General features: G+C 41.4%; 1 protein-coding gene across 1 annotated transcript; it reads left to right on the forward strand.

The window, feature by feature from the left end:
• Window positions 1-9,958: 9,958 nt before the first annotated feature.
• On the forward strand, window positions 9,959-13,394 carry sostdc1a (sclerostin domain containing 1a). Its single transcript, XM_007899706.2, has 2 exons — window positions 9,959-10,322; window positions 11,577-13,394. Exons 1-2 carry the CDS (start codon window positions 10,103-10,105, stop codon window positions 12,014-12,016), a joined length of 660 nt encoding a protein of 219 aa, XP_007897897.1. The 5' UTR covers window positions 9,959-10,102; the 3' UTR covers window positions 12,017-13,394.
• The last annotated feature ends 786 nt before the right edge of the window (window positions 13,395-14,180 follow it).

Raw genomic sequence — 14,180 nt, forward strand, 5'->3', positions numbered from 1 at the left:
CTGTGTAACTGAGCCTCCAACACACTGTGTAACTGAGCCCCAACACACTGTGTAACTGAGCCCCAACTCACTGTGTAACTGAGCCCCAACTCACTGTGTCACTGAGCCCCAACTCACTGTGTAACTGAGCCTCCAACACACCGTGTAACTGAGCCCCAACTCACTGTGTAACTGAGCCCCAACTCACTGTGTAACTGGGCCCCAACTCACTGTGTCACTGAGACCCAACTCACTGTGTAACTGATCCCCAACACACTGTGTAACTGAGTCCCAACACACTGTGTAACTGAGCCCCAACACACCGTGTAACTGAGCCCCAACTCACTGTGTCACTGAGCCCCAACTCACTGTGTCACTGAGCCCCAACTCACTGTGTAACTGAGCCCCAACTCACTGTGTAACTGAGCCTCCAACACACTGTGTAACTGAGCCCCAACACACTGTGTAACTGAGCCTCCAACTCACTGTGTAACTGAGCCCCAACTCACTGTGTAACTGAGCCCCAACTCACTGTGTAACTGAGCCTCAACTCACTGTGTAACTGAGCCTCCAACACACTGTGTAACTGATCCTCCAACACACTGTGTAACTGAGCCTCAACTCACTGTGTAACTGAGCCCCAACACACTGTGTAACTGAGCCTCCAACACACTGTGTAACTGAGCCCCAACACACTGTGTAACTGAGCCCCAACTCACTGTGTAACTGAGCCCCAACTCACTGTGTCACTGAGCCCCAACTCACTGTGTAACTGAGCCTCCAACACACCGTGTAACTGAGCCCCAACTCACTGTGTCACTGAGCCCCAACTCACTGTGTAACTGAGCCCCAACTCACTGTGTCACTGAGCCCCAACTCACTGTGTAACTGAGCCTCAACACACTGTGTAACTGAGCCTCCAACACACCTTGTAACTGAGCCCCAACTCACTGTGTAACTGAGCCCCAACTCACTGTGTAACTGGGCCCCAACTCACTGTGTCACTGAGACCCAACTCACTGTGTAACTGAGCCCCAACACACTGTGTAACTGAGCCCCAACACACTGTGTAACTGAGCCCCAACACACCGTGTAACTGAGCCTCAACACACTGTGTAACTGAGCCTCAACTCACTGTGTCACTGAGCCCCAACTCACTGTGTAACTGAGCCTCCAACACACTGTGTAACTGAGCCTCCAACACACTGTGTAACTGAGCCTCCAACACACTGTGTAACTGAGCCTCAACTGTGTAACTGAGCCTCCAACACACTGTGTAACTGAGCCTCAACACACTGTGTAACTGAGCCTCCAACACACTATGTAACTGAGCCTCAACACAGTTTCTGTAGTTGGTGTCCTGAAAACAGTATGTGTACCAGTCGTGGGAATTGCTCCCTGAAATGGTTTGAAATTGCACGTAAAATGCATCCCCCAATCTGCATGGTGGTGCTCCCATTAGTGTGGTTGCCATCAACCATAAAATATTGTGCGTTTAAAAACTTTGATGGTGCTTAAATGGAACTTCTGATCTAAGCTGCATGGGGTGGTTAGCATTGGGAGCGATTCATGGGGGCACTCAATTTACCATACAGCCAGTCCACCCCTGAATTGTCAACACAGTGTCACAACTGTGCATCTAAACACATTGTGCACACTCTTGCACATCCCTTGCAGCCAAAATCCTCTCCCACCCTTTCGTCACCTCCCGTCTCGACTATTCCAATGCTCTCCTCACTGGTCTCCCCAACTCCCACCATCCACAAAATCCAGTTAATTAAAAACTCCGGCACTCATATGCTCACCCGCTCTAAACTCTGCACCACCACCTTCCGCTCGGCTGGCTCCAACCTCCTGCTTGTCCTTCGTACCCTCCACTCCACCATCGGCAGCCATGCTTTCAGCCATTATGCCCCAAAATTTTGGAACTCTTTCCCTCAATTCCTCAATCTTGCCACCTCCTCCCCCTTTTTCAGATCACGCCTGAAGACCTTCCTTTTCGTCGGTGCTTACAGTTACCTCCCCCTGGCTCAGGGTCAGGCCCTACCACTGTTAAGCGCTCTGAGACTCTACCCGCATGAAGGGTGCTAGATAAATACAAGTTGTTGTTGTTGTTGTTGCCAGGTTACATATTGGAACAACTGTGGCATGTTTGCCAGATTGCAATTGTTAGCTGTAAAACTTCATCAGCCAAACTATATCAACCAGTTACTGTATGTATCATCTTAAAATAAGCCAGATTAGACATATTTTCTTGGTTGCTCTAACTCTAAAACTGTATGATTTATTTTATCCATTGTATTATTCCTGTCAGGACCAGATTATTGCACAATCTACTGTTACACAGCTGTATTTCTGCCAAATAATCCTACACTTAAATGATAACTGTATTATTGTGTTATTGTTTGTAGTTTGTGCTTCATTGCTCTTTGTCATTGTGTCATCCTTGCACTCTATTGCTTTTTGTTTTAAATTTTTTTGCTAAACGTTTATTGCTTTGTGGGCCACACTGTTTGCTATTAGATATACAGAATTTATATCAATGGGATATCTGTCCCAGGGACAAAAGTCTATTCATACAAATGGCAAGTGTCCACGAAACATATATCTGACTGGTCATTTCATCATAACTTGTCGCACACCACTCTGTATTTCAGGCAACCATTCCCCTTTTAAGACAGCTGCTTCCTTCACTGAGTCCTTGTATTAACAATTCCATACAAATAAGTAAAAACAGCATTAGCAGTATTAAGTTTACTCGTATTCCGAGGTTAAAAATATATCACGAGCAGTCAAATCAATTTTAAAAAGCACCATTAAGAACAATAAGGTGCATTGAAACAAATAACCACCAGAGGGTAGCAATTAGTTTTTTTTGCTTCACAGTTTGATACTGTGCAATAAATTTCATATAATCAAACATGAACGCTGATTCACAAACCTATCATGTGGTTGTTTAACAACCATTATGTAAAGTTGACCTTTGTTTACCAACTGCGAATTTTAAGAAATTTGTATTGTTCTGTTATATGTTTAGAAGATATTCTTAAACTGTTACATAATTTTCAATTCTAATTTCAATTCTTTGAATGAATCCTAAATGTATCGGATTGTTTGCAAAATTATACTCATCCAAATTTATTTGGAAAAAATAAAATGAAAAAATATATATTTATACTAATATTATGCTATATATAAATTCATACTTTTTATAATTTGGGTTCTTCATTATTACTTACTAATCATGAAATACATACAAATATTTTGAATGAATGCTATTTTTGAAAATGTAACGCTTGCCTCCCCGGGATTAGCTCTGTAGCAATATGCTGTGTGTTATTTTCTTTGTTCAGATGGACATATTTACACAAAGCCCCTTTATTTCTGAGGTCAATCATGTAAATAATTGATATACATTTAATTTGTCTGCCTGTAGCAGACATTGTGTCATATGTCAATATACAATTAGTGAGTGGTTTGCCTTGTCTTGATTGTAGATATAAACATGACACAGTTTGTCAATCTGGATGCCCTTCAGAATAACTATTCATTAGCCAGTGGCAATTTATGCTTGAATTATAATTTTAAAGATTTTTGAAAGATTTTTGCCGACCAAAAAAATAGTTCTTTGTGCTTGGCAGTAATTACCTATTAAGTGCTTTGAGATATTTTGGTGAGATAAGGTTCTATAAAAATACAAATCCTTTCTTTAAACTCACTTGGAATTCAAGAGAAATTAATTTTTTTAAGCAGCGACAGAATCCTTTTGAAATAGCTTCAGCTACTTTTTCTTCTTTCAGCTACTTTTTCTTCAATTGTCTCGTACCATCAGCGGCCGGGCTTTCAGGCTACTCTCCCCTCACTCTTTGAAACTTCATCCCACTATTCCTTTGCCTTGCTCCCTCTCTTGCCTCCTTCAAGGCATGACTCAAGGCCCTCCTTTTTGACTATGCCTTCCGCTGCCCTCCTACCTCTCTGCCCTCTCTCACCCCAAACCTGCCTCCCCACACTCGGGTCCTGATTCCTGACTGTTCAGCGCCTTGGGATGTCCTCCCGACGTGAAAGGCGCTATACAAATTTAATTTTGTTGTTGCTGTCAATACTCAGTAAATAGTATTTTTTTGTAGCTATCAAAAATAAATACTAAACGTGCTACAATTGAGCAACACTGAATTGTATTGCACAGAAATTTGGACGCTTAGGTCTCTTGTATTACCTCTGGTTTTGTTGGAAGTATGTACCTATAATAATAACAATCCTCGCAATTTGACATTGTACTTTTCACTTCAGGAGAACGTCCCAAAATGCTTCACAGGATATATTGTAAAGTGGAGTGAATGCGTATAGTAACTCCCATACAGTTCATTGTCGACTGCAAAGTAGCATAAGTGTAAACACAACTCGCTGCCAGATATCATGGATTGATTTAAAAGTAAAGGTAATGGACAGATCCTTGGACAGGTTCAGCAGAGAGATACAAATGTAATGCAGGGAGGTTGTGAACATGGACCTAGAATCAAAAATTCATAGAATGTAACAGCACAGAAATCTTTCCTTTGTCCTATCAAGTCTGCACTGATATTTGGCAGCAACATAAGACTCTTAATCCAATCACACTCTCCAAACACAATTTAACATTCATCTTTTCCAAGGATCTAATTTCCTTTTAAATTGTTTATGTATTTTTATTGAACTACTGTATTTTAAAATATTTATTCCTTTAAAATTATCTATTTCAATTGTGCTTTTAGAGAGTAGAGAACTCGATATTCCAACCACCCTCTGTGTGAAAACCTTTTTCTAACTTACCCTTTAATTATTTTTGTAATCACCCTTTTATAAATTTGTGCCTTCCCTTATTAACTAGATGCCCAGTGGAAGTAATCTTTTACTAGTTAACCTACCAGAACCCTTCTCAATATTGAAATCCTCTATCAGGTTACCTTTTTTACCGCTATAACCTCTAGATTAATCTTAACTTCAGTAGTTTTAGTACTAAAAGACATAACCTTTCAACTCTGAACACCAGGAGAGGCTTGATAGACTTTTCTATGAATGCATTTTAATATTTGTTAATGAACAATTGTACTTCCAGCAGGAGCTACATAACTTAGAAGAGTGCACTTTTGTCCCACTGCAGAACCCAACATATATGGTAGCATTTCTATGCCTTAAGTGATTTTATCAAAATTCATGCATTTACCATGCATTCACCATGATTTCTGCACACAACAGGTTGCTCACCTCAAGCAGACCACAGGCCAGAGGGTGACTGAGTGGAAGTAATATCTATGGTGATGGAAAATCAGAGCTGAGGTCTGTATTCTTCTCCATTTAGTTTTAGTCCAGTACTGTCAAGAGGCCAGGATTCACATAGAATTTATCATTGGAAGTGGTGTATTTTGGCAAAATACCGTTTTGTTGGTTATCTCTAAAAAAAAACCCTAAAGGGTTACTTTGAACTCCCCCACCAAAAAAAATCAATTTTTGTTAAAATTCTCACATTCCACTGACACGTTTTGTCTGCTTCCGTGATTGTTTAATTACATCCTGTTTTACTGTAAGCATTACTAAATCTTAAAACAATGAAGGCTTCATTTGATGAAAACTACAACATGTTCAGTCATTTACAGTCTCTTTAAATTGTTATGTAAAAAAATACTTTGGGCACATTTATGCGAAACTGACATATTTATTGCTCACTTGGCTGTGCTGTTCGCTTACTTTGGTTCTAGACGTGTTTGTTCTGATCAAATATTTTGTCACGTATCTACTTTGCTCTCAAGCCACAAACATCTGAGCATTGATATTTTTTCTCTCAGGATGTGAGGAAGATTGCATACCTAATGTTATTGTTATGTTATCTAGCTCTTTCTCACAAACAATGTAGATTGCACTCCCTAACAACAACAACAACAAAATTACATTTATAGAGTGCCTTTCACATCAGGAGGACGTCCCAAGGCGCTGGACAGTCAGGAGTCAGGACCCGAGCATGGGGAAGGGATGGGGTAGGGGTGAGGGACGGCAGAGAGGTGGGAGGGCGACTGAAGGCACGATCGAAGAGGAGGGTCTTGAGACCGGCCTTGAAGGTGGCAAGGGAGGAAGCGAGGCGAAAGGACTGTGGGATGGAGTTCCAGAGTGAGGGAGCAGAGAGGACGAAACCCCGGCCACCGATGGTAGGGGCGGATTAGGAGATATGAAGCAGCCCGGAGCTCGCTGATTGGAGGGAGCGGGCAGGTTTGTAGGGAGTCAGCAGGTCAGAGAGGTAGGAGGGGACAAGGCCATGGATGGCCTTGAAAGTGAGGATCTTGAACTCGATCCTCTGGGGGATGGGGAGCCAGTGGAGTCGGGCGAGGGTGCGAGTGATGGGGTCGCGGAGCCTGGTGCGCGAGAGTACATGAGCTGCAGAATTTTGGATGATCTGCAGCTTGTGAAGGGAAGAGTTGGGAAGGCCGATGAGGAGGGAGTTTCCATAATCGAGCCTTGATATGACAAATGCATGGGTGAGGGTTTCGGTAGCCTGAGGAGTGAGGGAGTGGCAGAGTCTGGTAATGTTGCAGAGGTGGTGTGACAGTGCTGGTCATGGCGCGGATGTGGGGGAGACAGTTCAGGGTCAAGCAAGACACCCAAGTTCCTGACTGGCTTAGTGAGGCTGAGTGTGCAGCCGTGGAGGCTGATGCTGCCAGGGTCCAAGGTGCGGAGGCGCTGGCGCGAGACAATCAGGTGGGCCTCGGTCTTGCTGACTTTCAGTTGGAGAAAGATGTCACTCGTCCAGAATTTGATGTCGGACGGCAGTCGGTCAGGACGCCAGTAGTCCTGGAGTTGAGGGTGGAGGCAGAGAGAGAGAGTTGGGTCTCATCCGCATACATATAGAAATTTACCCCATGCTTGCGGATTATGTCACAAATGGGGAGTATGTAGAGGGTGAAGAGGTGAGGACCGAGGACAGAGCCCTGAGGAACGCTGCACAAGACGGTGCGGGGGGTGGAGGAGAAGCTGTTTGCTGAGACGAAGTGGAGGCGGTGTGAAAAGTAGGACCTGAACCAGTCAAGACAGAACCTTAAAGGTTGAGGTGGGAGGAGAGGCGGTGGAGGAGGATTGAGTGGTCCACAGTATCAAAGGCGCAGAAAGGTCAAGAAGGACGAGGAGGCAGAGGGAGCCCTGGTCACACATGGTCAGGATGCCATTTGTGACCTTGACCAGAGCTGTTTCCATGCTGTGAGCAGTATGGAAACCAGATTGGAGGGGCTCATGGAGGGAGTAGGAGTTAACATATAACTTGGAGGTTTGTTTGATGAATTAAAACATAATAAATAATAATAACCCTTACATTTGATATAACGCCTTATCACGTCATTGAGATGTCTCAAAGTGCTTCAAAGAAAATAATGTAAAAATATTTAATTGAAATATAGAGCTACAGCCACTGAAGTATTGTACTTAAATCCCCCCCTCCCACCACCCCTCACTCTCTCCAGTCAAGCTTTACCTTCTCCTGAAGGCAGTAAGTAAGTTATATGGTTCTATGGATGCTGTCAGCCTTCTGATACGTCACTCAAACAGCGCTTCTTCATGATGAACAAAAAGTGAGGGAAAGCAGGCTCTTCAACCACACAAGTATGGCAGCCGTGCCTTTGTCAACTATGTTGTCACCGAATGTATACATTCATTTTTCAAGTACTGGTTACTGGATAATGATCTGACAGCAGGAACTGTGCTTTTTTCTTGTAGCTCATGAGACGTCTATTCATAGCACTCTCACTGCTGTCCCAGTTGAGAGCACCTAATTCATCGCAGAACAGATACTGAATCTAGCACTTTTCTGGTGACTATTGTTAGGTGTTACGCCACACGTTTATTTTATTAATGGGGCCATAAGGAAGCCCACGGTTGCATTTTTGAAGTGCTATCATTTTCAGGTTCAGCTGATTGATAATGGAATCACACCCATAAAATTGACACTGTAGTACATGTTTAAAGGAGCAGCATGCTACAATTTGCTTAAGTAAAGAAAACCGTGCTCTGCAATTTAGATAAAGCTGAGAGCAATCTCTAGCTAACATGTCTACACCCCCTCCCCTGGTCCTCTCTTCATTTCTATCACATAATAGTAACAGATATAATAATGAACATATCATTCTTGGTGATTATCTCATAAATTACAAGGAAAGCAGGGACAGTTTAAAGATGGTGCGTACATGCAGTTAAATGCCTCACTTACATTATTGAGGCAATTGGTCATCACAAGATGAATTTGGAGCAGGATTCTGATTTCCCACTCAAATTTACTCTGAATGGGCTGCGAAGAATGGAGAAGAATTGGTTATTAAAGAACCAAGAGTGTGAGCACTTATTTAATATAAAAACTGGTTCAATGTGCTAACTGATAACATTTAAATTGATTTTGTGTGTCTTAAACAAAAATAAGACACACATAATCAATTTAAGACTGCACAGAAATGAGAAAATTCTTAAAATTTAATTTTAATTTTAGAAGTAAGTTTGGTTTAAGAACTGACTAAGAAATTAAGGCTGAATTTAAGAATTTTTCAGAATTCTGCACGTTGTTAAATCTCAAGATCACATTTCCTTACAGGCGAAGATTCTGTGGAATTTCAGACCTTTGGAGGTAGTTTCTGTTGTGCGATTTGGATTAGAATCACTATATTTTAAATCTAATTTGTACTACATTTTCAGTATCCATTTGATTTGCATACAGAATGGTAATTGCACTATAAATAGGGTAATAATTGTTTTTGAAAAATTGCATGCGTTTTTACACTGCTCATTTTTCATTTAGAGGTTTCTCTTCCTAGTGGTCATTCAATTTGTGGTTGTTTGTGAGACATTTTCTGCCTACAAATTGGCTGTTGCATTCGCCTACAAAAATATAATCACTGTAGGTAAATCCTACAAAGAACTTTGAGACATCTTCCTAACATGAAAGGTGCTATATCAAATCAGACATTATTTCATTATTATAGAATCACAACATTAGAAATCTTATTATCAAGAACAGCAAGCTAAAACACAATGTTCCTCTAATATGCAGAATAACAGACCTATCAGTCTATTACAAAAACCGAACTGCACTGAAAAGGTCTGACAATGCTACAAACTACAAAGGCAAAACTTATGGGCAGTTTTGGCTAGTGAACAGCATGCCATGATTGAGTTCACAGACCTCCATACATTCCATCCCAGTATTAGTTCAAATAATATATGCAAGCTGTATCAATTTTCATTAATAATATTGAGGCAGTGGGAAGCATTCTGAGGGTCCTGGAATCAGGCTGTGTGGCAGTGTCTCTGTGTGGCACGTAATGAGGTCGCGGTAATATTGCACACTCTTATTTTAAACTCCGCATTAGATTTATTTGCCATTTTCCGTTTTTTAAAAACAATACTTGTGGTATTTGAGAAACTCCCATTGAAAGTACGGATTTAATTAGCAAGCTCACGAAGCTGTTTGAAAATTGTTTTTATTATCTGAAAAGATTAAGTGATTTCTGTCAAATGTCCCTATTTATATTAAGTGGTGGCAAACCACTAGTACAGGATTTTTTTGTCATTGTGTGGTACTGACAATGATGTAGTCAGTATGTATTATAAACGACAATACAGTTTAGTGCAATTTTGTAAGAAAATATTTTTCTTACTTTTCCGCTGATTACAGGAGCAATACACACTTATAATTTATGAATGATTCCTCAACACCATGAATCCCATGCATCGTAATCTTTCAAAACAATTCGAGATTTGTAAAACAAACCGCGTTGGGTGTGCACCTTCGAAAGATCAGCGTGTGGCATATGCCATTGAGGGTAGTGTTTCTTTAAGGGGCGTTACAAAAGAAATATTTCACAATGTGAAACACGAGTAGTGTGAAATTTGAAACTGACGTGCAATTTGCATAGACCACACTTGTGTGTGTGTGTGTGTGTGTGTGATCGGTTTGCCATTGGTTACAAGGCTTTGTGTGGGTTTCCATTCTGAAGCTTCACAGTGTTTTCACTTGAATGAGAGCCAAGGAGCTTTATAAAAGGGAGGCACAGAAACTCCTCCTGTACAAAACCTGCAGCTTTACAACCAGGTCTTCACTCTGAGACGTCTTAGAGCCATGGTTTTGCAGCCGTTTGATTGCACTTTCTTTGTGATAGTGTGCATCTTTTTCGAAAGCTGCTTTGCTTTTGACAAGGGTGTTGGACAAGCAAAAAATGATGCTACAGAAATATTGTACAATCACCATGTGGTAAGACCTGAAAGCCCAAGCAATTTAACGTCAAATCAAGCAAGAAATGGAGGACGACAACCTACCTCCGTGCAGCTGAATCGCAATGGTATGTTTTTACATATGTTTTAAAAAAAATAATTTCAATGTGATTTTAAATATTCCATATTGTAGGTATGACTTATTCACCGCATTTTTCTGTGAAATTAACTGTTCACATATCTGCAGGCGTATAATTCAAATTATTTTTGATGTACCTGTATTGCAAACAAATGTTTCTACGCACTAAATGATCTGATTTATAACATGACTGGCGTGTAGAATGCATCTAATTGCACATAAAAAAAGAGAGAAAAATGATGGAATGAAAGCAAAAGAGGGACAAAGATTGAAGTGCAAAAAATAAATATATTATCAAAGCTTTAATAAATACACTATCCAGGAAATTGAGCTGCTCTTTCAGATCTTACTACTGTATTAAATTGCCTGTGATTTTAAACTTTGTGGAGTACCCTGTTCGGATTGCAATAAACTGTTAAAAATAAGTCATTAAAAAAAACTCTCCTTGAGTTTCTGCATATGGGTTTGTATATGCAAGTGGGTTTGTGAGAAACAGACACACATTGCATGAGGGTTTCAAGTGACATTTGAATGTTGAGCTAGTTTTGGGTTACAGTTGCTAGGATTACATGCGCTATCGTGTTGACTAAACTTGAAATTAACCTATCTTTGTACTGCCTTCAAAGGAACCGACAGCACTTAAGTGGCAGATGTTCGTGTCGGCAGAATTTCAGTGCACTTATTCCAAATTGAAAGTGTGCTCACAGTCAGGTTACTGTGTGTCGGGTGGACTCACAGAAGAGCATTGGCAGTGAATCACGAGTGCATCCTTCTAAATATAGTTAAATTAACTCACTTTGAAGTGGTGAGCGTTTACAGCACTGGAGATGACAGGACACTTCAGATCAGTGCAGTATCACACGTCGACTTAGCGAGGCAAAGCCTCCAAAAACCGACTGAAAGGGAATCACAGCTCAGACTTATTTGAGCCATAAAGTCTCTTGCATGTCTTGCGCGGCTTTATTGCCGATGACCTTCCAGGGCCCAGAAGGAACATATGACAAAACATCGAGTGAATGCTGACTTGATATTTACAACACAAACGGGGGATCTGTTTGGCAAACACATTCGCAGGTGAAGTTTCAGGCAGTGGGGACAACACATGCAGTCAAAGGGGCGGAGGCTGCGGACGCACGAGGGTTGGGCGGATTCCCCGGTGATGTGGGAATTTTTTTTTGCAGAGCCACAACTCACTGTGACAGTTTTCCTCTCCCCTCTTCTTCCGACACAAAAAAAATTGCAGATCGCACTCAGGTCGGCTGCCGGGAACTGAGATCCACCAAATACATTTCGGACGGGCTGTGCACCAGCATTAACCCGGTGAAGGAGTTGGTCTGCGCTGGGGAGTGCTTACCGATGCCGGTCCTCCCCAATTGGATCGGGGGCTACGGCAGAAAGTACTGGAGCAGGAGAAACACCCAGGAGTGGCGCTGTGTGACCGACAAGACCCGCACCCAGAGGATCCAGCTCCAGTGCCAGAACGGGGGCACCCGCACCTACAAGATCACGGTGGTCACCTCCTGCAAGTGCAAGAGGTACACCCGCCAGCACAACGAGTCGGGCCACGTCAACTTGGAGGAGGCCAAAAAGAGGCCATCCCAGAGCAAGAAAAGATCCCGCAAGGCGGGCAGGGGGGAGGCCAGGCACAAGGCCAACTGGCACGACATCGAGGATAAGCAGTGAATTCCTCCCACTGCCTGGACCGCACTGGGCAGGGATGGATGGGATGGGATGGACTGACTGCCCCCTCCCCTATTGCTGTTGCTGTTCTGCATTTTATTAACTAAAGCTTATTCCGTACGTGTTAGGTATGATTCAATAAAGAAGGATGAGTGGTACGGTCCGGCATATAAGTATTATTCACCAGATCCCTGCACCGGCAGCACCTGCTCGGGGTCCTGGTGCTTTAACGTTTTCAATAGCATTCCTCACTGTGCATCATTCACACCCAACACAGCTCCAGACAGGCAGTGATGGTGCAGCGTTGGTCTGTTCAAACAGAAATTAAAATGAGATGCAGCAATGTTGGCTCCTCAGCACTGATTCGAACTGCAGTCCCTTCTGTTTGAAGCCAAAGAAGCTTCAATTGTCCCAGTTATCCTTTATTTTTTTGCTTCTGGTGAATATTATTTCTTCTTTTTCAGATGAACTGGTTATTCTATGTAGATACAGTTGATATTTCCTGCATTAAGAACACTAATCTGCTTAGTGCTCCACGTGTGATTTAAAATATCTTGTTCTCAAATCTGCTGTGCCTCCAGAAATTTAATGATGCATCTTCGGGGCCCAAAGAGTAGCAGAACAAGGGTATGAAGTAAATAAATTGTGAACATTTATTTACCATTACCTAACCCATCATTCGTTATTTATTCAACGCAATCGAAAATTTTATTAGTTTCTGTTGTTTATGAATACAAACAACAACTTGCATTTATATAGTGCCCTTCACACAGAGCGATAGCATTGCAGACAACCATCCAGGAGCTTACCATTTAACATAGAGTCCACCAAAACTTGATTCCATTGGCTCATTTAAAGCAACTACATGCAATGTTTATTTAATGGACAAGGACTATATAAGCCAATTCTCCTATTAAATCTGAATGAGGACATGTGCATTTCAGCAGTTACAAAGAGCTTTCGCTATCTATTTATTATTTTTCAATGTAATTATTTAATAAACAGTTACATTTGGTACTAGAGAAATATTCATTGTATGTTTTTATGGTTTTGTCATGTATCTAAATATTTTTCATATTTTGTAGTCAGAGATTGGAATGTAAATACTGTATGTATAATGTAAGATACACTTTGTATTGGTAATAGCGTTCTTGCTATTCAAATTTTCCAGTCTTACTTTGAACTTTTTGTTGCAGGGTTTTTAAGAGTGTACAAACTCTAAAATTAGCTTTACATTACCAATAACTCAAAGGCAAATCACTGTTAATTTCTTTACAAATCCACTGTTTTGATTTAAGAAGCCATTTTGTCTAGACTTTTTAATGTCTTCCACCAGTGTCATGTGCTTTCTCACAAAATAAAACTATAGGAAAAGCATCAATCAAGTCTCAGCTTCTTTGTCCATTCATCCATATATTCCTATCAGTTGTCTTTATCTCTGTTGTAATTGCATGTACCAGAGGTCACACCATCACTCTCCAGCTTTCTAAAATGACAGAAGAGCCAGAAGCGATCCTGAACAATGAGTTTTGCCCTACGTACACTATTTGAAACAAGACACTGCAGTCTGTGCTGCTGTGGCTTTGTTCTGTGCTGCACTTGGGCAAAATCATGCTTTCTGCTTAACATTTTCAGAAAAGAAATATGAAAATGGTGAAGTTTTTCTCAGGCCTGTAGACGTTCATCTCATTCTTATCCCTGACTTTTTAGATGCAAACTTATCATCTTTACTAGAAGATAATTGATGTATCAATTTTTCAATGAGATATAAAAGTACCATGTTTGACTAGGCAATCCCTTGAAGCCTTGTTGGACAATTTGATTCACTAATACACTTTCTCTGCCCTAAAATTCAAAAAAGGAGTAAACGCTAATAATAGATCTTTAAATGATACAGCACGACCATGTAATATAATTAGTCACAACAATTTATTTTAACAACAACAAACTACATTTGTACAGCGCCTTTCACGTCAAGAGGATGTCCCAAGGCACTGGTCAGTCAGAAATTTGGACCTGAGCAGATTGGGATCAGGAGGGTGGAGGAGGAGGGTGGAGGGTAGGAAGGTGGCCAAAGGGGCAATCGAAGAAGCGGGTCTTGAGACGTGCCTTGAAGGAGTCAAAGGAGGGAGCGAGGCAAAGCATGTGTGAGGTGGAGTTCCAGAGG

This window comes from Callorhinchus milii, unplaced genomic scaffold (assembly GCF_018977255.1).
Source record: "Callorhinchus milii isolate IMCB2004 unplaced genomic scaffold, IMCB_Cmil_1.0 Scaffold2, whole genome shotgun sequence".
Taxonomy (NCBI): Eukaryota; Metazoa; Chordata; class Chondrichthyes; order Chimaeriformes; family Callorhinchidae; genus Callorhinchus; species Callorhinchus milii.

Coding starts and splice junctions, on each gene's coding strand:
- sostdc1a (XM_007899706.2), top strand. CDS start 10,103: ATGGTTTTGCAGCCGTTTGATTGCACTTTCTTTGTGATAGTGTGCATC. Junction 10,323..11,576: donor CGTGCAGCTGAATCGCAATG/GTATGTTTTTAC, acceptor AAAAAATTGCAG/ATCGCACTCAGGTCGGCTGC.